The sequence below is a fragment of the Knufia obscura genome (assembly GCF_036327395.1).
Source record: "Knufia obscura strain CCFEE 5817 isolate CBS 148926 chromosome Unknown scaffold_6, whole genome shotgun sequence".
NCBI lineage: Eukaryota > Fungi > Ascomycota > Eurotiomycetes > Chaetothyriales > Trichomeriaceae > Knufia > Knufia obscura.
Window position 1 is genome coordinate 259253 of NW_027042692.1, and position 25290 is coordinate 284542.

Below are 25290 nucleotides of genomic sequence, written 5' to 3' on the forward strand. Positions count from 1 at the left end.
GTAAGTTGATCTATAATTATATAAATTATATTATATCCCTATTTAGTTACTAAGTCCTTAGATATTAGTAATAGTCTAATAAAGTCTATCGTAACTTCTTTCTATACACCTAAAGGTAGTTCCAGAGCCTAGAGTTTTCCGTACGGCTTATATCTAGACGCCTTCGTTCTTACACATACGTTATATTAACTAATATAGTCTTTAACGTCTTTATTTAGTCCTAGCTAGGTCTAATTTTAAGTAATTAACTTAATTATCTTATTAACTTCGAAATATCCTGCGGTCCGATTATTATAGTGTATTTTAATAATCTTTTCTTTCTATTTAGTTAGAATATTATTAATCTTTTCTATTCGATTAACCTATAGTTAGGTATATACTAGTGTATTGCCTTCTAGCTTAAAGAGTTAGAATTTAATCGTTTTTTCCTTACCTTTAGCGTAGTCAGGTCTTCGGCTAAGAGCATCTACTCTAGCGTTTTCTATTCCTTTAACGTAGTAGATCTTAAATTTATATAGTACTATCGTTTCGGCCTATCTAATTTATTATTTACTTAGTTTCTTAAACGAAGTCTAATAGGTTAAATTTAAGTGGTCGAAATACATATCGATAAGGTATTTAGATCCTTCTAAGTATACTCCCTATTTACGTATTACTTTAACGATCGTAAGTAACTCTATATCGTAAATCTTATAATTAGTCTTAGTAGGTAATATTTTCCTAGAATAGTATACGACTAGTTATATCTTCCCCTTATTATCTAGCTAGCTAATAACTATAGCGATAGCGAATCCTAAGGCGTTAGTCTTAATAACTATTCTCTTTTCTAGATCGAAGTAGACTAGTATAGGTACTTTAGTAAATAGCTCTTTTAGTCGTTTAAAAGTAGCTCGTACTTTAGTTCCTATAGTAAATTATAGTCCCTTCTTTATTAATACTAATAGTAGTAAAGCGATTCGTAAGAATCCTTTAATGAATCGTTAGTAGTAGTTAGTTAGTCTAAGGAAGCTCTATACTTTCTTAACGTTTCTTAATTTAAGCTAATCTAGTACGAACTATACTTTTACTAGGTTTAGTTTAATACTATAGTTACTAACGATAGATCCTAGGAACGGTACTTTATATTTAAAGAACTTATACTTCTCTAGTTTAAGCTTTAATTCTCTTTCTTAAAGTCGTTCTATAACCTATTAAATATACTTAATATATTCTTCTCTTATCTTAGAAAACACTAATATATCGTCTAAGTAGGCTATTATAAAGATATTAAGTCCTTTATATAGGGCTTCGTTAATAAGTACTTAATATAATATAGGTACGTTAGTAAGACCGAAAGGTATTACCTAGTACTTATAGAGTCTATAGCAAGTGCTAAAAGCGGTCTTTTATTCTTTACCTTTCTTTATACGAATTAGGTTATATGCTCTATAGAGGTCTAAGACCGTAAACTATTTAGCTCCTTAGAGTCGGTCCTATAACTTAGATATTAACGGTAAGGGGTAACTATTTTTAATAGTAATCTCGTTAAGTTTTCGGTAATTAATATATAGTTAAAGAGATCTATTCTTCTTTAGTACGAAGAGAATCGGGTATCTAGTTAGTAATTTTAAGGGTTAAATAAATCCTTTCTTTATATTCTTATTAATATACTTTTATAGCTCTATTTCTTATACTCGTAACAGAGGATAGATTCGTTCTTTAGTCGAGCTCTTTCCTTTAACTAATAGTATTTCGTGATCCCACGATTAGTGTTTTGATAAAGCGGTTCGTATTTTATTATCTTTAAATAAATCCTTATAGTCTCGGTACTTATAAGGTATCCCTAGTTCGTTTAGCGCTTATTCCATCTTCTATTTCTAATCGTTTGTCTTAGCTATCCGATTTACCTATTTCTCGGTAGTTATACCGCGGTAAAGCGATCTTACCTAGACTACTATTACACATTATTTAAATTCGAACTGTAATTAATCCATTAATTACCTTTTTAAGGGGTTAATTAGGAATCCTATTTAGTCTAGCTAATCTAGTTCTAATATATATTTCGTATTAAGGTTCTTAATAATATCTATATTTATAAGATAGTACCTATCTTAATATTATACTTAAGCTATTTAAATCTCCTTAGATACCTTACTATAGCTCTAATTCATTCCTTTTAATAAGTATAGCTCTTACTTCTTTTTTCTTGTGCCCCGTAGGCATTAAGTAACGAAGCTCTAGGATACTAAGCTTATATTAGCTCCCGTATCCGCTATTACTTTAATAGTCTTTTTATTTATACGTATAGTAACCTTAATTAGCTTAAGGTTCTTCTCCTTAGCTATTAGGTTACAGACTTTCTACAGCCTCGTCGCTAGTTATCTTAGCTTATAACGGCCTTATCGTTTTTTAATATATTATCTAATTCGAAGTCCGATATTACTTTATTAATTATATCTAATCCTTTAGTATATCGTTTTACCTTAGGCGTATTCTAGCGTAGTAGACGTTTAAAGTAGGATAACGGTATAGTCTATTTATTCTATACTATATATATCTAGTATATATAGGGACTAGGAGTATTCGTTATCTTCCTATAGTCCTTAGAGTAACAGATACTCTATATACTCTCGGTATATTCCCCTCTCTATAGGCTATTAGGGTTAAAATATTTATATCGGTACTAAGCCTCTTACTTATAATCTAGATCCGTGCACTAATTCTAAAACTATTAATTAGTTCGGATTACTATTTTATTATTATATCGTCCTATAATCGTTATAATCGTATCCTTCTCTTTATCTAAAGTCTCTACTTCCGAAGAGGAATATTCTAACTCGGGATATTCCGATATTATAGTTAGCCTCGGTCTCTTCCCTGCGTATAGTAGTATTCGTAATTCTATAAGTAAATATTAAGCTACTATTTTCCTATTATCGAGTCCCTACTGTACTACGGCTCCTTCTTGAATATCCAGCTTAATACAGTCGTAGGTTTACCCGTAAGGTGCCTTTAGTGCATAAACCCTCGTTTACGGTTTCTTGTAACGGTATACCCCTAGTATTCTTTTTTCGAACGTTGTATAATCTATATATACCTATTAATTAGTCTATATGATAATCTGCTTATTATCCCACTAAATCGTAGACGTAGGGGGAGAGTCTCGTTTCTTTAATTGATTAGCTTGTTGTTTAACTTCTTTAGCTAATTCCTCTATATACTCCGTGTGTTCATTAACTATTTTACTAACTTTATCCTCGCTAGATAAGTATTCTTCTAATTCTTCCGGATTCTTGTGCTTTAGGCGTATAAGCATAGGTATAAGTTATCGTGGTCTATTCGGTGTATAAACTAAGCTAGTGAGCGTCGCGCCGTATATAGCCACTTCGTTCGTTATCTGTACTTACTACTAATACTATATCTTATAAATTACCCCTTCCTTATCACACTTAATAACTTCCGGGTCCTTCGGTATAATCTCTAGTTTTTAATATACGTTAGCTTGTCGCACAGGTAATTTTGCCTTACGTGGTTTCTTCGGATACTATCTAAAGCCGTCTTTCTCGCTTATATAGATGTAACAGGTAGCAAAAGAAAGGAGAAAATTTTTAAAATATAATGTCAACAAATATCTTGTTTTATTATTACCTAGACCTTGGTGATATATTAGAAAATATATCAAAGTATAATACGCTTTTTTTAACTATAATATTAGTTACAGCAACTTTTATACTATCTTCAAGTATCATAGATAGCTTAAATTTAAATAACAAAGTGGAGAGTAAACAAACAAGAAGAAAAAACAAACGTAATGATAGATACCGTAAACGTTCAAGTCGTTTCTCGAATAGTCGCCTTTTCATTAAAAAGATATTTTGTAATAAACTAGTTTATTGCTTATTTTCTTTATTTTAGTAAAAATTTATTAAATTTACATTAAAGTAAACTATATATAAACATACCCAATTATATACGTAAAGGCCTCTACATTTTACTTCAGTTGCAAAAGTAGGACATTGTTCTGAAAGTGTATATATTTTTCACAGTTCAAAGCTTATTTAAATCCAATAGGTTAATTTTTATAGTTATTGTATAATCGAATACAAGCTTAGTACCTTATTCAGTTTTTTTCGCGCTTTCTTTTCTTACTTTAACACAAAATAAATTTTAAAGTCTGAAAAAAAATTAGACTTAATCAAAAAAAAAAGGAAAAGTTGCTAGTTATCCTCGTAACATGTAGTCTACGATATATAGCTGTGCTTCGGGTATCGGGTATCGCTTATATCAAGTTCCTTATTTTGCTCGTTAAGTAAGGTGTCCCTATCTCTTTCGGAGGTCTTCTCCTATACAGGTTATTTCTCGACTATATTAACTTGTTTCCCCGAGTTTCGACACTCTCGTATATAGTGTCCTCTCTTTCTACACTAAAGACATTCGCCGTTACGGTATCGCTTCTATTACGTATCCGTTATAGTTCTTTTCTTTAGTATAAACTTCTTTTATTACGCGAATATCCTTTTCTTTTCTAGGCGCTTATTAAACTTAATTACTTAATTAGCCTATTAATCTATGGCATCGGGGTCCCGTTAATAGGATTACTTATTATCCCCTTTACTTATAAACCTCTTTCTAGAGTACCCTATATTTCGCGACTTCTCTATCTTTCTTTCCTAAGCGCGGGAGTCGATCTTCGTAGCGACCTTAATAAGTCCGTTAAGTCTATTAGGTTCGTCCTTACGCTCTAAAATCTTATCTTTAATAAAGTCCTTAAGTCCGAAGTAGTACTTAGTTACTAGTACGGATTTATCCTATTCTAGTCGTCTAGTAATCTACTAAAACTCAGTAGTATAGGTAGCGATAGCTCTAGTCTACCTAAGGCTATATATTTATTATTTAGCTTTTTTAAGCTCGTTAACGCTACTATATAACTTTTCTATATCCTTAAGGAGTATACTAACGTTCCCGAAAAGCTTATTAGTTCACGGCTTTCGGTCGTTCTTATTTAAATAGTCTAAGAAGTCGTCTAGATATGGCTTAAGCTATTTCCGGGCTCCGTCTCGAAGGTAATTTACGACCTAAAGGACTTTATCCTCCTACTCTTAAAGGGTTAAAAATTAAAGGCACACCCTAACCTACTGTTTAAAGCCTTTAAAGCTTATAGGATCCCTATTAAAGGGTTTAGATTCCTTAATCTTTAACTTATTATTCTTAGTTCCTAATAACGTAAGGTTAGTAATAGAGGCGTTAGACCTACTATTTAATTCTATTAAAGATATTCTTAGTAATAATACGTTTAACGATTAAAAGCTATCCGTTATTTCTATTAGTAATTATAGTTTACTACTAGGCTCTCTTTAAGTAAACTTAATAGGGCTACCTATACTTATAGGCTATCGCACTTAGTAAGTATAGTAGTTAAAATATTATAAGGCCGGTATCTTTATATAACTAGTAATAGTATAAGTAAAACCTCTATAGTTCTACTTAAGTAAGCTAAGTAGGATATTAGGCTAGTAAGTATTTAATATAAGGTCGAGTTATATACAGGTAAAGAGTCTAGTATAACTTAGGTTAACTATAGGACTATAAACTGTACTAAAGGAGAGTCGTAATTTATATACTTATTCCTATAGTCCTAAATAAAAAGTCTTAGCTTAGTATGCTGGTGTGTTAATATATTAGTATAGCGAGTATACTAATATACCACAGAACTAGTATACTAGGAATTCCCTTTCCTAGAAGTTACGTGACACCCCTGGTGTTCTGTACGTGCTAGGCTTCCTCGAGAGACTTGCCTATATCCTGCCCGTGGCCGTCCTGTGGCCATGGTCCGTAACAGAAAGCCTTGAATGTGGATGCTGTAAGACCTACCTCTGGAGGACGCCTGGATGTTACCGCGATTATATACATTGTTGGCAGTTTAGCAGCAGCCCGGCATGGCGCAGTCACATGCGTGATGTGGACGAAAGAAAATAACATCGACCTAGACGACTAGATGATTTCTGCAAATTCGGGACAAACCTTGAGGACCTGTGAGGCCTATTCGCGTCAACGTACAGTTCAAAACAAGTGGGTTCCGACACCGTCGTTGGCATGATGTTCTCTGACTCTGGTTTGGGCGTCGCAATGCATGCTCAGATAGTGGTACAACGAGTAACTGTCGTCTGAAATGGCGCGTTTTGCCTCGCGGTTAATCTTGCCAAGAATCATGATGTGCTTCGAGCTTTCAGTGATAGCGCACAATTTCCGTCCTTTCCGCAGGCCTCCCGCAGCTTCGGATCCGAGGTGGATCACCATCTCATCCTCGCAGCACGTCTGTCATCCCAAATCGGAAGGAGTGCCTCTATCAGAGACGATACTCATGTGCTGTATTATAGCTCATCATGACGTACAACCCCGTTTTAGAGTTACATCCTTCTCACGAGTGTATTTTTCATCGAAGCACTCCTTCCAATATCTTGCCAGAAACACCGCGGACATTGTGGCTTCTCCTTTGTATAGCGCTAACTATAATTACAACGCTGGTAGCAAAGACAGCCTACTCTCGTTGCTAGAATCTCTTGTTTTACACTTTAGGTAGAAGAGTTATAAGAGCTCTAGAAGCGACGAAGAACACAATCTCTTACCGCTTACTTGCCTTCTTAAGCAGTATCGGCTAGCCGCAGGTAAGACATCCCGCAAGCATATAAAGCCCCGGATCCCATATCTAAGGTGTAACCGTCTTACTCGAAAATACTTTCGGACTAAGCCGTATACGAGTAACGTAGACGGTGTAGAAAAAGAGCCTAACGTATACTATAAGGAAAGATAACGATCTAACTACATCTTTAACTAGGTTTAATTGTCCCTACGAATTAGTTCGGGGGCTTTAGAAGAGACTTATTAGCTATTAGGAGTAAATAGAGTCGTTGTTATAGACTATGTTAGCTAGGCCGTTATACGACTAGGGATAAAGGATATAGGAAAGTCTACTAAGGAAGCCTAGTACGTAAAAAGTTATATAACTATCTAAAAGCAGTAACTATAGTATACTAAGTTTATAGTATATTAGATTATTAATATACTAATATACTAATATACTAGTATACTAAGCTAAGTCTTTCTTATTAGGGAATAGCGATATAAGTATATAGCTATAACTCCTCTTTATATAAGTTTTATAGTCTTTATAGTTAACTTAAGTTATACTAGAACCCTACCTATATATAACTTAACCTTATATTAAATACTTACTAGCCTTATATTCTACTTAGCTTATTTAAGTAAAACTATAAATGTTCTACTCGTACTATTACTAGTTATATAGAAATACCGACCTTATAATAGTCGTATAGCGGTACGAAAAGCTTTTAAGATTCTTCTACTAGTATATACCTTATAGCTTTCCCTAGTACCGTAATAGTAAAGCTTATACGGTACTAGTATAGTAACTATAGGATTACCCTATTCTTTTAGAAGGTTAAGCTCTATATAAAGACTTAGTAAATCCGTATCCTTAGTACTACTACTCCTATATATAAAATTACTTTATCTATATAGCTAGAGCGCACGAGTAAGTTAATAGTTAACGTCTACTATTCTTAATATCCACTAATTATATATCTTCGGGAGTCTCTTCGGTACGAAGAACTAAGACTATATAACGATAGCTAATAAGGTTGCAAAGACGCAAGGATCTACTAGCTTCTTTACTATATTTATAAGTCTCGGTGTTAGTTATTCTAGGTAAAGCGAGAAGCCTCGGAAAGTAATTTATACTGAAATTGCAGCCACATCAATTACTCTATAAAGGGAGAAAAGCGTAAGGTTAATCGTCTTACCAGTATATTACATACGATAGCCTGGTAGCGGAAGATGGTACTGATTCAGGGAGTTGGTACTCGACCTTGCTTATTTTATACTGGAATCTGCTTGCTTTCGTGCCCAACGCTCATCTTTATTCAGGAGATCGAATGCTATCCATGCAGAAGCAAAGGCGCCAAGTAGATTTGCTTTTGTAGCAAGAGTTTGAAACAGCCATATGAGCAAGGGTAGACGAATGTGTCGGCGGATTCGTAACAGGACGCCTCTGATCAGACGCGGAAGCAGCGTGCTACCACCAACGATCAAAGCACAAGATGTTGGAAATCGATTGACACCGATCGGAGCTGTAATGGTCGATCTCAGGAGCTCAAATTTCTGTTTCATGGTCAACCTAGATCGCAAGATGGTAGAGAATGTTGCAGGCAATCGTGGTAAGGTTGAAGCCAAGTATCCCAATGCGGGATTGTCGGAGACTGGTCACAGATGAGTCCTCTTAATGCATCTTTTTTGATGTCTCTCACCACCACCAAACAGTCTCAGCATCAAGCGACGTTCGCCACCGGATCAGACAAATTGTGCGAAGGCGAAGCTCAAACAACTTGGATCTACTTGAGCTTGACTATCAACCGTGCGAGAGTTAAGGTCGCAACCGGCAATCTCAACCTGATCGTACTGTTCGGGAGAAATCCATTGCAAGTCGAAAGGTAAAACATGGAACGGGATTGCGCTGGCAAACGGGAATTTGGCACGTACATTCGCTTGACACTTTTTGGTGCCAGACTTTTCCTAGAATAGCCAAATGAACTTTCGTGAAAATGAAGTCAAGGTGGTTTCACCTCCGAAGTTAGTGCACTGTCCATGCGCTCGTCGGCTCCAGAAATTTTCTGCAGTGGGCACAGAGAGGTCTGAGTCTGTTAGCCGAGGCAGCAGACAAGAGAACCCAGCTCTGATCAGCTGAAAGCCTGAAGAGAACTCAAATATGGGCAACCAAAGCGTTAGCCTGTACCAATCGCTGTCTGGTTTCGCCAAACTCACGCTGTCATGTGATGTGGTCCAAGTGATCAGTCGGCCACTATAAGAACCTGGTCCACCAACCAGGGAGACCCTTATGAAGGTCGAATCCTGCCAGCCATGGTGCCGCGGAACATAACCCCAACCCATCGCCCATGCCTAACACTGAGAACTGCAACCGCCAGCAAAATCAATGAATTTCTCCTACACTTCTGAAGAAACGTCCATGCGCTCAGTCATTAATTCCACCTCAGGATCGCTCGGCTCTTCGACGATCGTGCACGCATTGCTGCTCGTGGTGTCGAACAATCGCAAGCTCGAGAAGCCACCTCCATCATTGAAGATCCCATCTTGCTCACGGAGTTGTGGCGTGAAGATTTGCTCCAACACGGTCCGTGTCAGCGTGAAGCACTCGTCACTTAATTGGTCGTATCGCGCCCCAAGACGTTTCAGTAGAAGTGCCATGGCATGATTCGACTGCCTCATGCTACATTTGTCGCTTGGATTAGCATATACAGTCACGAAAAGTCATCAGAAACACATACCGGCCCTCGGTGACATTGGTCGACAGGAGAAGTACAGCTTCTCGACCAAAGTGCTGGATGATCTGGTTCCATCGTTTACCTTGTTGCACAACCGCTTTGATCTTTTCCGATATCCACTGGCGCCGGGTCTCACAGCAGTCCAAGTGTTTATCGAGTAGTATCAGATCGATCAGACGGTCCTTCATGGCATCCCGGCGTGTGTAGCCGGGATAAGACTTGTGCGTAGGTATTCGGTTGGCACTGAGGATGATGGTCTCGCTTAGCTGCATGAAAGAACTGTCTAGCTTAGTTGTAAAATCCGCCTCGGCGGTTTGGTACATGCGTTCAAGCGAGTTCGAAGCGGTGCAAGACCATGCCAATCCATGCCGCTCGCGAGGCGTTCAACAGTTTGCGACCGAGTCGTACAAATGTTGACACTAAACGACTGCCGAAGCCGATCTCACTATTCAACTCTGAATCAGTCACCAAGACGAGCACGAACGGCAAATCTTGTGGCTGATCTCGACATTCTTGAACCGCCACGACATCCGCACCGCCCAATTCCATGGCAATCAGCGCGACTTTTTCTGAGAGGTTCATATGCTTCAAGGCTTTCTTTATCTTCTTCTTCTGCTTTTCCGTGCCAGAGAATCTCCCGTCTTTTTGGCCAGGATATTTAACTTGAGCCTTGATAGCCGCTGTTCGTTTCGGTCGACCTCTGCCATCTTGTTGAGGGCGACTTTCTCCGGCTACAGGGAGACTTCCAGCTTCTTTGGGCTGGCTGAATCTCAGCTCTATCAGGCTTTGAACATACGGGAAACTCTGAATTACCCCCTCGAGTTGTAACTAGAAGTAAGGTAAGCTAACGTAACGTTCTAAACTATATACTTATATCGATCTGCGCTACGCTCTTATAAAGGTATAAGCCTTATAGTATATATTATATTAAGATATACTTAAAATACTTTCGGCCGAACTAGTAGTCCTTAAATAAAGTAGTATTAGAGCTAATCTCTAAACTAGAAGTATTTATATCTAACTACTCGTAATTAATATTATAAGTAAAACTTATAGGCGTATTAGTATAGTTTATAAAGATTAATATATCAACGGAAACGTTCCTATATTAATAAAACTAAATATCAAATAGTATATATATCTTTATAATACTATAAATACTAGATTATTAAGCTTTAATACTTTATATAAACTAGCTATTAGCTAATAATAATATTATTCTTATAAGTACGTATAGACCTAAATCGTAGTGCTATATAAATGTTACGGTACAAGGCTGAGTACATGCCCAGACTATCACGTGCAGGTGCACGTGCAAGCTTGGCGGACGCAGAGTCTTCACCTGCGCTTCGCATGCTTCTCGTCAGCGCTTCTTCAAGCGCTGAATCGATATCATAGCACATAGCTAGATCAGTGTATATTAGACGTTATCATCTCTCTTAGCCTTATCCGAGCGTACTAGCCACTATGCTATACTGGTCCTGATAATAAAGGTAGATACTTTCTATTCCGTTATAAGTACTAAGATACTTATTTATCTAAGAGACTATACCCGAAATAGATTCTACTCCTTTTCGCGCTATATACGTTCCGACTTAAGCTAGTACTTATATAACTTTACTTAATAATTAATTATCTATTTAATATTTAATTACTAGTAAATTAGATTTAGTTATTATTTACTAGAACTATTAATACTATTCTTACTAAAAGACCTTAGCGAGTTAGTAGTATTATAGGATAGCTTAATAAAGCTAAGCTAGATTACTAAGTGATTTAACTTCGTTACTATATACCTTACGCGATTAATAAAGAGTATTATATAATATATAATTATATTAGATTCTAGTACTATTAGCGCTTATAAATAGTTACTATATATTTATATAGGCGTCTCTAAGTTCCTACTTAGCCTAAGGAAAAGATATACAACGTTATTATCTCTAATATACTATACGACTCGATATACTATAAGATAAAAAACTAATTAGTACCTAGGTTATCTCGTTATCAATAAGTCGAATTCTATATATAACATAGTTTATAGTTAAGTAGAAATAAAGGATATTTTAAGTAGTAGGGTATAACTACTATCTTTTTACGGGTAAAGGCGCTAATTTACGTTTTTATAATTTAGCGTATAGAGCTTATATTTATACTTACTGAAGGCCGGCTTAATTATTTAGCCTTAAATCTACTTAAAGCTCTTAAGATAATCCTTTACTTTCTTATCTTAGCGTAATATTTTATATGAACGGTATAATAACCGTTTATATAAAGTTAATATTACTTTATATATAGTATAAGAAGGTTCTCTAGAATATATAATAGTACTTAAATACTATAAGATATTTAGTATAAGATAGAGCGGCCTTTTAAGATTAACGATTAGCTAATAAAAGATAAAAGCTAGATAAGTATATTTAGATAAAGGTCGCTTTCGCTAAAGATTTATAAAATATTTTTATTTTAATAATAATATTACGTTTAATTTATAGTATTTTAAAATCTAATAACGAGTTACGCGATAAAGTCTCTCTTACTATTACTATTTAAAGTTAGTATAAGTCTAATTTTTATAGACCTCTTACGCGTTATTAAGGCCCGAAGAAGAATATAGTAGTAGAGCTAGCGCGAAATTACTAATAATAGCTTAGTAACGCTACTTTATTTTAGTAGATATCTACTGTACTAAACTTAAACTAATTAGTACCTAAGGTTTAGATCGTAGGCTATTTTATTACTAGAGACCGTAGTAATAAGTAGTTACGTATAGTTTAGTAATATACTTACGTTCTACTAATAGAGTATTAATCTTAGTATTAATTACTATCAATAGGAGTAATTACGGCCGCTCTTAATAGTTCTTAGTTATTATTAGTAAAGTAGATCGTAGTAGAAAAGACTATTATTATAATAATAGAACGTAGTTTCTACTATTATAATCTTAAGAACGCTCTTAGTATAAAAGTAATATTAGCTTTAGGTATAGTAATTAGCGAAATAATATAAGATATACTCTCTATTCTAGAGGTATTTAGATTATACTAATACTCTAAGCTAAACTAAAGCCTTAGATAAAAGCGATCCGAGGTGTAATACGACTATAAACTATCTTAAAGGGACTACTCTTACCTAACTAGTCTAAGACTATTCCGGGTTACGGATTTATTTAGTAGCTTATTAGCTACGATACTTAGAGTTATATTAGTATACGTATATCTAGCTAAAGACAATACTATTTAATAATATTACTAATCCGTAGTAATAGACTATAAATATTACTTTATTAGCTAACTTAATACTTAAATATATCTATAATTCTAGTAATAGGGGCCTTAGAGCTAGTAATTATTAGGGATATTAAAGACTAGCGAGATATAGTTACTATTTATATATACTCTTTAGTATAATACTAAACCTATAAACGGTCTATAGTTTAGCTTATTATAAAGTTCTTATAGGTTTAATAACTTAGTTATCTTATTCTTAATAGTAATTTATTATACTTAATATAGCGATATAACTAAGTATACGTAAACGATAATAGTTAGTAATTAAACCTAAGAATAGATTTATTATAAAAGAACTTAATCGTTAATAATTATTTACTTAATAGTTAGGCGTATTTTTATATAGGCCTAGATTATCTAGTAGTCTTAGTTTATCTTAACTTATCTATTTATTCGCTTCTAAATAACTAGCTATAATTAGTTTTATTTATTTCTTAGTTAAGAGCGTACTAGGCTAAAGAAAGCTTTATTACTTACTTTTAGTAAAGGATTATTATCCGATTATAAAGAGTAAGTAAAGATAGCGCGCCGTTACTACTAATTATATTCTGTATATTATACTAAATATTATTTTCCTTATAATAGTTATAGTTTATAGATACTAGTATTTATAAATCAAGTATAAGTACTATTTTAAGTTTTGTTAGAATCCTTTTTTAGCTACGTAAAAGAGATACTAAATATAGAAGTACGCTAGCCAGATTAGTTTCGATATCGTTATATACGCTTTAGGGTTTAGATAGAAGTATCTATATATCGATAACGTATACGTTATAAGAGAAGTTATTATCGTTAAAGGGTTATCTAAACAATATATTTATATTAAGATTAGGTTTCTTAATAGTTCTTAAAGCCTAGTAATAATACTTATAATACTTTATAATTAGGTTACTAGTATTAAGAACTATCATACGAGTTATATAAGAAAGCTAATTTAACTTTAAATCCTAATATATATAATATATACGTAAATATTTATTATATATTATATAATAGTCGTAGCCCTCTTACTATTACTACCTCTTATAGGTTTAAGAAGTTAATAATTATATAAGTATAGCTCTCTTACGCTTAAAGGTAAGAGATTTCTGTTTAGTAAATACCGAAGTATACTTATACTTCGAACTAGAGTCCTTAGTAAAAAGTAATCTTATAGCTAACTAGAAGTAAATAATTTCTAAAAGCGTAAGATATATAGATTATTTACTAGAACCGTACTACGAGATTACTTTAATTATTATATACTAGCTTATCGCGTTTTATAGAGATATAATAATAAGACTATAATAGCTTACTTATAAAGTAATATAATCCTATTTTAAATAGAATAAAATAGGTAGTTAAGCTTAGCCGTAGGTTATATAGGCTATAGTAGACGTATTATCGTATAATTAGTAGAGATAATTATCCCTATAATAGCGACTATAGCTTAATTATATTTTAGGATACTTTAAATAATAAATTAGCTAGAAATATACTTAGCTAGCTAGCTACTATTAACGTTATTCTTAGCCTAGGGATATAGCTTACTATCTCCTTTTATAACTAGAAACGCGATAAAGTACGTTTATATTAAGCTAGTTACCGTTTCTAGCGCTAGATATATATATAATTTAATTATATTATATATTTAGTTCGGATATAGAGGCTATAGTAACTAAAATAACGAGAAAGAAGTTTTCTAAATTTAAGGGCGAGGTAAGGACTTCTTTTATATTCCTCTTACTTTATTAAGACGTTATTAAAGTAGTTTATAAGAGAATTAATTCTATATAGTTCTATAAAAATAACGAGAATAAAGAGCGTTATAATAAATATATAATCTATATTATAAAGAAGTTTAGATATACGAACTAAGCCTATTCTACGTATAGCTAAGATAGTAAGAAGGTAGCTATACTAATACGAGGGTCTACCGAGAACGGATATAACGCGGAAGTATTTAACTAGCGGTATAAGAGCTATAACCTACTAGGTACTTTAATATTAAATAAGCGATTCTATGTTAATTAAGTTATATATAGAATCTAGAAGTAAGCGAGCCTTTAAATAAAGTAGTAATACTACGTCTTTAAGAGAGGTATACCGTATAAGAGAGAGTCTTATAAAGGCTATAAGAAAGGGGTCTACTAGTAAATAAATAACTAAGAGTATTATAACGTACCGTATATAGGCTAAGACTATTAAGCTAATATCTACGAAAATATACGCTCTAGCGTAGGTAAGATACAATATATCGTAAAGGCTATATAGAGGAGCTAAACCTAATTAGGAAATAGCGATATTAGGAATATAGTAATATTATAATATTACGAATATATATACGAAGTTATTTTATAGTTTATTAGATACTTTTCTAACTTTTATAGTTAATCTTAAATCTAAGTTTAACCTAGTTTAGTAGAAGTTTATTTATACTATTTTATATTCGTATCCTATAATACTTACTATAGCAACTAACTATACTACCTATTCTAGAGCTACCTTTATTATACCTTAGGTGGTTTAGAGCTTATAATAAGTATAACTAACTACTTCGGTTTAAAATAAGAAGAGTAGATTAAGCTTAAAGAGAACCCTTACGAATATAGTAATAAAGAACTTCGCTATATATACTTTTAAGCTACTTATATTCTTTCTCTAAAATACTTACCTATAAACTAGTCTACTAGTAAATATATATAACTTATATAGTATAAGTATAAGTGTAATTAAGAGAATAGTAAAGTAACGAATTATTCTTTCTTTTATAACTACTTTACTACTATTATAATAAAGAGGTCTTATAGCGTTTGTACTCTTATACTCTATAAATTTAATTATATAAATAAAAGTATAATATAGCTAAGTATAAATATATTAAAAGAGTTTATATACTATCTAATCTATAGCTAGCCCTAGAGAGTTAAGCTCGCCTTATAAAGAGTATATATCTCGCTAGATAAAAGCTTATTTAATAATATTTTTAAACTTCAGACTTATTTACAGCTAATAGAAAGTATATTTATAATAGAACCTAAAAGCCTATTATTTTATTCTCTAAAAGCGTAGTTCGTAGCTTTAATAATACTTATTAATACTAGTATATAGTATCATTTATAGTTAACTAAGTTAGGTTACGACTATAGTAACGGTAAGAGCGAGATAGCTACTACTTTATATAGTAGTAAATCTTAAGAGTCTATTATAGGTAATATAAGTAGCTAGCGTAACTAACACGAATCTTATAGATATAAAAGGCGATAAGCTAGTATTTTACCTATCCTATTTAGTACTTTTAAGAGGCTATAATGTATTAGAAGGACTACTATAGTACTAAGTAGCGTAGCTATATAGGATAATAACGAGCCCTGCGCTATCGAAATACCGGATAGTTAGATAGATATCGAATACACTATATAATAAGCGGAATATAAGCTGCTCTATAATAATATAACGAATGTTATAACCCGAAATGAGTATAAGGAAAGGTTATTAACTCGTAGTAGTATTCTACTCCTATACGGTCTTAAGTAAAGTACGCTATCGCTTACGGCTTATACTAGCTTACCTAAACTTAAAGTATTATATTATATAAGATAGATATTACTTTTAAAGAGAAATAATTTTAGTTAAGATTATTTAAGCGTTTATACCGTTCGTCTATAGATAGTAGATTATACCGAATATATTACCTCGTCCTTATCGGCTATAGTAAGAAGAACGTATATATTACTACAGCTTAGTTTATGCTTTCTGCGTTAAAATATTATTAGAGTATTCTCTATTCGTGTTTAGTATAAAGGATTAGCTTTATTAATTAGGACTTTATAAGCACGAACGATATCTACTTAGAAGGTCTGCGAGCGACGCGATTTTATTTAGGTTTAATTATAGATAGTGAAATATACTCGTTAAATATAGTATTTCCTAATAACTATTGTTACGGTTTAGTGTAAAGGGCAAGTAAGTAAGAAGAGGGCGGATCGTCGGCGTTAAAGAATACGTTAATTAAGTCGGAATAAAGCGTTAGCTGCGTTATATATTAACGAATATATTAAAAAGTGCTACTATAACACTAACTATAGGTAGTGGATGGTACTAGGTATCTACTAAAGACTCGTACGTTACGAGTGTGTGCCGATAAGATGAGATCGGCCGACGGTAGTGGTATTCCTCGTTAGTAAGAATAAGTGCGGGCTGGATATATCGGACTCCCTATAAGGTAGAGTCTGTCGTACTAGCTTAAACAAAATGTAACCGTTATTTAATATCCCTTACTTAGGCTTATAGAAGTTATATAGGAGGAGAGTTCTGTAGTTAAGGGAACTGATTCGCTTTAACGAGTAGAGCTAGTGTATAATTAATACACTAACGCTCTCTGTCTTTTACTTATAGTATCGTAAAAGACTTATCGTTGTATTACATTAGTAGCTACTAAGGTACCGCTCCCTCTTAACGTTTTAGTATACTACGGCCGTCTTATAGCTATTAATTCGCGTATATAGAGTCCTAAATATACTCAACCCTTTCGCTCTTAAAACAGAAAGACCTTTATTAAGTAGGCTGTAGCGCTTATACCAGCTAGCTTTTCGACGATATAGGTAATAATGGTTATCTCCTCGTATATTAGTAAGATAGATCGCTATTATTAGAAACGCCCTAAGTTGTTTTATCTAAAGAGGTAGCGTAGTGCCTAGGATTAGTCCTAAATATACGATAGGTACTAGAGTATAAGGTAGATTAATATACTTATGCGCCGTACGTATGATAATAGCTAGTCTTACTTAACGCCGCTGTAATAAAAGACTGCGTATAAGCATTAAGAACTAGAGCCCGGTATAGGATTATAGTCCTTTTAGTCGCGGGGTTAGATAGATACCCACTTTACTTCTATCCTTTAACCTTATATTATATCTGTTACTTCCTACGATTAGAAGTCTACGTTACTAGATTTCCTTACGATTTGCCTCGTTAACTCTATATCGCTGTCTCTAATCACTTTTGTGATTCGTAGCTTTTAATTGTAATAGCCGTCGATATTATTAGTAAAATATATGCTCCGTTATGGTCTCCTATACCCGATCTTTTCTCTTTATACTTACTCTCGCGTAACTTTTTAGACGTTAATAGTAAAAGATAGGCTATACTCACGTCTTAGTTATCTCTAATCGCTTATAATAAGTTAGGTAAGACGATAAAGTACGGGACTTAGTTAATTAAGGTTTGTTGTTAATAGTATCTCTAAACTCTCATTCGTTAGGTGTAAGGTCGAGGGTAGTAAATTCTAGGAAAGATAGTAGATATACTACTTTGAGTAATCGGTATATATTACCTTACTCTAATAATTTATTTAATACTACTAAAACTAGAAAACGTAAAAGCAACTACTATAAAATGTCTCTATTATAATACAAAGGCTACGTTTCTTGATAGTAACAGGAACAGTATTACTACCGGCGCGGTAGGGTCGCCGAGGCAGGATAATCCACTTAAAGCTGGTTACAGCAGCGAGGAGGTGGTTGTAAAGGTGTAGCTAGTCTTAAGGAGTTTCGTACGGAAGTGGCTTATAAAGACCGTGGTTGATAGGTATTGAAGGAAGTGGGCTAAAACGATAAAGCTGGTCTCCTTACTTGAGCCTATCTAATTGGTAGTGTATAACGCTATGTATAATAGCGGCTAGACCCTGCTTACCCTTAGCTCACCTTGGCTCACCTTGGCTTACCTTGGCTTACCTAGCTTATCCCTAACTTACCTGTAACTTAGCCTCGGCTCACCTGACCGGGTGAGTTAGAGCGGCGATAGCTCACCCACTAATCCGGAACGAGAATTTGCGTCGTGAGAATCTGCGCTCTTATCTTAAAGTATAAAAACGAGTTTTATAAAGAACTACTTAATTACCTATAAGATACTTAGTTAATGTATAAAAAAAAAGGATTTTTTTACCTAAATAGACTAAGTACTATATTTTAGTAGTATAATTACCTCTTAAGTAGAGGGTATATATCGCTAAATTAAGAAGAATCTAGTTACTATAATTATATATCTATAAAAGATAATTAATTGCTTAACGAACTATATTACTAATAATAACTAGTAACTATATACTAAGATTAGTAAGGATAAGCGATAAAGGAATTAATTACTTAATAAAGACTTATACGTTAACCTTTACTACTATATCTCTTATTACGTAATTTAACGTATTAAGGATAAGCGTATTTAAGAAGGTCTAAATAGTTGTAATTATAATAAAAGACTACTAGCTTATATAAGTATATTTATAAAGAGTCTCGGATTACCTTACTATTATATTATATAATAACGACTTTAGAATAACGAACTACTTAAGATTAGCGACTTTTATACTTACTAGTAGCTTAATTAATTTAAGGGTACTTATATCGTTATTAATTATAACTACATAGGTACGTAAATTACTATAAGCTAAGAAGGTTACTAAGCTAAAGAGGAAGCTAGTTATTTTACGAAGTAGTCTTAAAGTAATATAGTTATTATTAGCTAGTGATCGTCGTCTATATACTTAAATTCGGAATAGTTAGTTATAAATAAAGAGGTAGTCTAATATAGATAAGAAGGATATATATAGTAATTTAGAGCTTAATAAGAAAAATATTAAAGTAGCTACTAATACTAGCCTATTTATATAAGATAATAACGCCTTTAACCTCGATAAGTCCTTTAATTTAATTACTTTAACACTATAACTACTAGCTAAGAAGCGAGTTACTACTACTATAAGAGCAGGTTTAATAAGAGAAGAAAGAGATATAATCGTAGCGCGAGTAGGTAGAGATAAAGATAGAGGGTAAGGTAATATACTATCGCAATAAGTAGTCGTAATTACGTTATAATTAGTAATCGATAAGTACGTTTAATTAGTTAATTTTAAGAAGGTACACTTAACCGATAGGCGATAATATATAAGATAAAAGCACTAGATTTAACTGTAATTTAGGTTAATTATTCTTAGTTAATACTAATCGCTATTAATATAAGGGTTTTACTATTAGCGGTAGTGCTTGTCGAGGATTTCGTAGAAAGCTTACGTAATCATAAGAAATACACGATATATCCTAGAATTTCTTGCGTTTAGTAAAAGACCCTGAAATCCTAGCTAAAATCGTGCTTATCGCCTAGCGCAAAGAAATAATAGATATGCATATGTATTTGTACAAGGCCGTCAGGCATCAGCCTAACTACCTAGATTTTACTGGCCTAACTACTTAGCAGACGCCGCATACAATCTGACCGGCCAAACTCGAAAGCGGCATTTAATCTTGACGCCAAGCCTAAGCCTATGAAGCGCACGTCGTAGAATATAGATTAGGCGTATCTTTGGACTCACAAGTTCCCTAACACTCCCGTGATGCCTGTTGACATCGCCCATATCCGGACGGAGATGGGGAACGACGACCGCAGAGGTCGGACATCACCGCCGCGTACGGGCGTTCATTAGTATGACCACAATGACTGTTCTCCCGAGCGTTTAATGGTAGCTATGTAGTTTCAAGCAGCACAAACAACGTGGCACTGTGCAGAGTAGTGTCGATGTGGCCGACGTATTTTCAGTCTAGATTTGCTTCTCGATTCTTGCAATCGGAAGGGTTGTGACGCTACTTAGGCCGACTTGATGACTTTGAGCATGGGAATACCCAACCTTGATACGGGCGAGGGAGAGGGTTCTAGTATCGATCACCCCACCACTATGCTATGTGCCTAATCAGTGTGAAGTGTTGATACACTTCTCAAGGCTCGAAAGTCGTTGCATACTCTTGACTCGACTCAATTTGCTGTCGCTATTGGTCAACTGTCGAAGCAAATTTATCAAGCCTTGCTCTGGAAAATGACAGGTAAGGTGAATGGTCGAGGTCATCCTTCAACTCTACAGGGACACGACTTCAGATCACGCAGTAGCACATCAGTGTTTATTGCGATGGACCTTGTCGGCAAGGTTTCTAGTGTTGGCTATTCGATAGAGAGCCAGCCAGTGTTAGTATGGATGAGGCCTCGAAGACTTGACTAGAAATGCATTTCTGGTTACGCCACTGCAGACGACGTTACAACCGTTGACTATCTATGTACGCAGCAAGTGCACGCTTTGGATGATACCATTCATGAGTTGATTACACTCACAAGCTTCAGGCATGTCAATTTCGTTCTTGTTTCCTAAGCTCTGGTGCTGCTCATACCATCCCAAGCATTGGTTGTTTCGCTTACTGCCGCTCAAACGAAGACGCGGATGACTTGACAAACAATAAGCACATCTCCGGCTTCGAAGATGTGCCCTGAACACACGACATTACGATGACCGGCATTCGTGGTGTTACCTCCTGGACTGACCGATAGAACGTTTTGGCTGTTCATCAGTCCCTGTGTCTCCTCAGCGCTTATCTTGCGGATGACAGAAGTTCGAGGACCCAGGGAGTGCAAGTGCAATGGCACTGCCCAACGCATCGCTGTCACGATGGCCAACGATGAGCTTCTGAAGGTATAGTAGACCTCGACATTCGTCCACCATCCACACCGTTATATCAGAAGCTGGCAGTGTACGAGAAGAGCTGTGCAACCGAACAGCATGAGGTTGACTACCTTGCTTACGCTCATTGTGAGCTTTGTCAATAGCCCTGTCGTCAAATTGAGGTGAGTGCGTTTCGGTCATGATAGCAAGCTATACCTCTGACACTCGAACAGATGGCCGTCCAATTCATTGTTCGACCTGGGCCACGAACCCCTGGCGGTGAACTTCAGTGACCCCATTCCCAGCCAAGAGATCGAGCAACGGCTTGACAGGAACCTCACCATAGAAAAGCGCGTCGAAACTGCTGATGGCCCAGCTGCGGACCATATCATTTTCAGGCTGTTCGACTTCCAGAACTTCCCAGCCAACGACCAGAACACGAGAAGGAACCAAGCAGCTCAGGCATGCATCGAAGCCATCATAATGCTTGTCGATAGTCTCCAGGCCATGAACAACATGGACGACACGAGAATTGAGAACTCCTTTCATCGATACTTCAACCAGGAACACGTAGGGGAAGTGAAGCTAGTCATTGAAAGTCTTGTCCGCCAGCTAGGGGGCCCGATCTTCGAAGGTGCCCAGCATTGCATTCCAGCACCTGAGCTGCTCCCCTTGTTAGTCTGGTACGGGTCGCCTCCGCAAATCCCGAACTTATGTGACGGCACCTTGCTTGCCTTGCCCGAGGTATTGGACGCAGCAGGCGATCCAGTCGAGCCTAGTGTCCAATACATGGTCATATGTCCAAGATGGTATGAGAATGGGAAGTGGCGCCTTCTCGACGATATCAAACAAGAACAGCAGCCATACTGGGCCACGAGTTTTGGATATGGCGCTTCCATCAGCCAGCCAGGCGCAGGTCTGGAGAGTGCTAGCAGTGATATCGTCCACGAGCTGTTGCACTGGTGGAGCTTTCTTGGGAACTTCGCCAACGCGGTCATTGAGGACGAAGCATTTCTCCTTGAAGACTTGGGCTTCAACCAAGAAACTGAGGCACGAACGCCGTGGCTGGCTCTGCAGATGAAAACACGGAAGCCAAAACTATGTGTAAGTCAGCATTCGCTATCTGAGAGCCATGTGCTAACGATATGCTCTAACAGACCTCAAACGACGAGAACTATATGTGGTTCATTCGTGAGGCTTTCTACACTCGTAGATGGAACAAGCCCGGCAACTGGTGGGATGCATTGCAGGATATCCAACCCGGGGACCCCTACGTGACGCCGGACAATCGTCTTCAGGGTTTTGATAAGCCCGGCTAGCGGCCCGTATGAGGATGAGAGCTGTTTCTGCATTCCGCGCTGGTTGCGCCTGAACATGCGAAGACGACAGAGGGTAAGCCGACCGATGCTGCCTGGGGGACGGAATCGTAATAACAAGGGAAACCCGTTTGTCAGAAGATTATGGCATACAGCTGTATCTGGTTCGACACTTGGGCTCAGATGATGGAAAATGGAGTATGGAATGCGGATGACAGTGTCGCACGTGGCATTGGGGAGTTGTGCACGCTGGTCTGGGCGAACATCCCGGTGGGAAAGCGGGCTGGCTCTCTCCGGGGATGAGCTGCAAGAATATGGTCCTTACACCGCCTGATCAGGTATCCTGGGTTTGCCCAACAAAACACAACCTGACTCTGGTCCCGTACGGATGTCCTCCTTTCATCCTTTTCATCGCCTTGCCCTCACCTTCCTCGCGTGATGCCTCTTTCTCCTCGTCAACTGCGGTCGTACTGATGTCTGAATAAGAAAGCGTTGGTCTTTCCTCGTGCTTCGCGGTAGTCTCGACATGGATCCAATGAGAGCTGAGATGACTATTGTGTTGACAAACCACAACGTCCAGTCATAGAGCCTGGCGTGAAGTGACAGCGCAACTTGTCGAGGTGTGTTTTGGCAACCATAACATCATAATGCGTGGTCAGGGACCGGAGCGTCAACGTAATGTCGAAGGAGAATCGCAGCAAACGGTTCGCGAGCGCACCCGTGAGCGCCAAGACATTCCGGGATGAACCGACCTCATTAGCGCAGAATTTGGGAGTTGATCAAGCATCGAGCTGGAGCGAGATTGTCTCTGTTTCATAGAGCAAATCAATTCGCCCACGTGGTGTCACAAGGAGGAACGGTAGACAATGGAGGTTCTTGGGAGTGCACGTAGTGTGTGAGGATGCCACGAATATGGTAGCTGCTTCATACCACCTTCCACGCGTTTTCAACCAGAGTCATTCCTTCGCATAGACCACTCCACAATCACTCTCGAGGATTGGTCTATTGTAAAGGGCTAAGCACCTAGAACCGAGCTCTCTGCGGTTGGTATTGCACAGAGTTGACCTCCGCAAAATGGCGAAGAAGCCCAGAAAGGCTGGGCTCGGCGCAGGCCCAACAGCAACAGAACCGGGTGCGATGACAGGAAGATCGATGGATTCAAACACAAGACGACGTCCGACGCGCTCCTGGTCGCTCTTGTTCGACGTCAAGGTTCGAAGGGCTTTCTACCTTGTGCTGCTGGCAGCGATGTACTCACCACTCTCACAACTAATCCTTTCACCTGTGTATGGCTCCATCCCTTCAGCAGTCTACCACAAATACGGGCTCATCGTTTCAGCGATGCTTTCATTCGTCATCAAGGACTACATACCGTCAACCATTGAAAAGTCATTTGGACCATTCGTTTTCTGGATCCCTGTCATACAGTTTGCACTTTTTTCGTTCAGCTCAACCCTTGGAAATCCTGCTGGTCCTCTCATCACAGAATGTTTGACGACATATCCGTTGGTTACACTGGCGATCGCTCTTGCGTGTAAGCAGCTCGAGAGCCTGGATTTGAGCTTTCTGAACGACAACGTTGCGGAAGCAGGGCCGTCGATGGTCAACTATTTCTTGTTCACCATCTTGCAGAGAATCTTCGATGGTGTTCTGCCGACCTGGATGGGAACGAACAAGCTGTTTACTCGGGTTGGTCTCCAGACACTCATAGGTGCCACCTTCATGGCGATCATGCCACAGACTACATGGTGGCCCGCAATGCCTGCGCTGGCATTCACTACCATTGGCAATGTACACGCGCCACTGGACAGACCTACTGAAGCTCTGAACAATACCTTGGCTTTGCACAATTATTCTCTGATCGAGCGACATGAGTCACTGACTGGCTATATATCGGTTTTACAAGACAATCAGAACAAATTCCGCGTCATGCGCTGTGATCACAGCTTACTCGGAGGCGAATGGATGTTGCCGGATGATCCAACAGGGAAGCGCAAGGTAGCTGAACCTGTCTATGCCGTGTTCACCATGCTTGAAGCAGTGAGGCTGGTCGAGCGGGAAAAGCCAGTAGAGCAGGAACAAGCTTTGAACATTGGTCTGGGAATTGGCACAGCTCCATCAGCACTAATTTCTCATGGCATCAATACCACAATTATCGAACTTGATCCAATTGTGCACCACTTCGCTGTCAAGCACTTCGGTTTGCCACAAAACCACCAGGCATACATCGGTGACGCCGTCTCAGTGGTCGAAATGACCAAAACGGACAAACATGCTTACTATGACTACATCATTCACGACGTCTTCACTGGGGGCGCGGAGCCCGTCGATCTGTTCACCTTCGAGTTCTTAACTAGCCTGAACGGAATGCTCAAGCAGGAAGGGGTCATCACTATCAACTATGCAGGGGATCTGGCCTTGTCCTCTACATCTCTGATTTACAGGACCATACTAGAAGTATTCCCATCGTGTCGAGTCTTCAGAGAAGATGAGCAGATAGGTGAAGACGGAACAGACGTCACGGACACGAATGGCGATTTTACAAACATGGTCTTCATCTGCAACAAAGGCACCAAACCTGTCACTTTCAGAAAGGCCGTGGAAGCCGACTTCCTAGGTAGCGCTTCGAGGAAGGCGTATATGGTACCGAAGTTCGAAGTTCCTGTGTCAAAGTTTCAGCGTGAAGGCGAGCTCTTGACAAGAGCTAATACTAAAGTTCTTGAGAAGATGCATGTTCAGAGTGCTATTGGCCATTGGAAGTTAATGCGCAAGGTCATTCCGGCAGCAGTGTGGGAGAATTGGTGAATTTCAAGGAGGATTTTTGTTATATCTGTTAGTGCACGCCATTTCTTGCCTCCGAACCAAAAGCCACCGGCCAGGACCAG

General features: G+C 37.0%; 2 protein-coding genes across 2 annotated transcripts; both read left to right on the forward strand.

Annotated features, from left to right (window-relative positions):
• Nucleotides 1–21206: 21206 nt before the first annotated feature.
• On the forward strand, nt 21207–22408 carry PMZ80_005594 (uncharacterized protein; the record flags this gene model as incomplete). Its single annotated transcript, XM_064874013.1, has 3 exons — nt 21207–21271; nt 21323–22193; nt 22247–22408. The coding sequence occupies 3 exons, from the start codon at nt 21207–21209 to the stop codon at nt 22406–22408; spliced, it is 1098 nt and encodes a 365-aa protein (XP_064729735.1).
• Nucleotides 22409–23479: 1071 nt separating this feature from the next.
• On the forward strand, nt 23480–25210 carry PMZ80_005595 (uncharacterized protein; the record flags this gene model as incomplete). The annotated part of the gene is made up of 1 exon (XM_064874014.1): nt 23480–25210. One exon carries the CDS (start codon nt 23480–23482, stop codon nt 25208–25210), a length of 1731 nt encoding a protein of 576 aa, XP_064729736.1.
• Between the last annotated feature and the right edge of the window lie 80 nt (nt 25211–25290).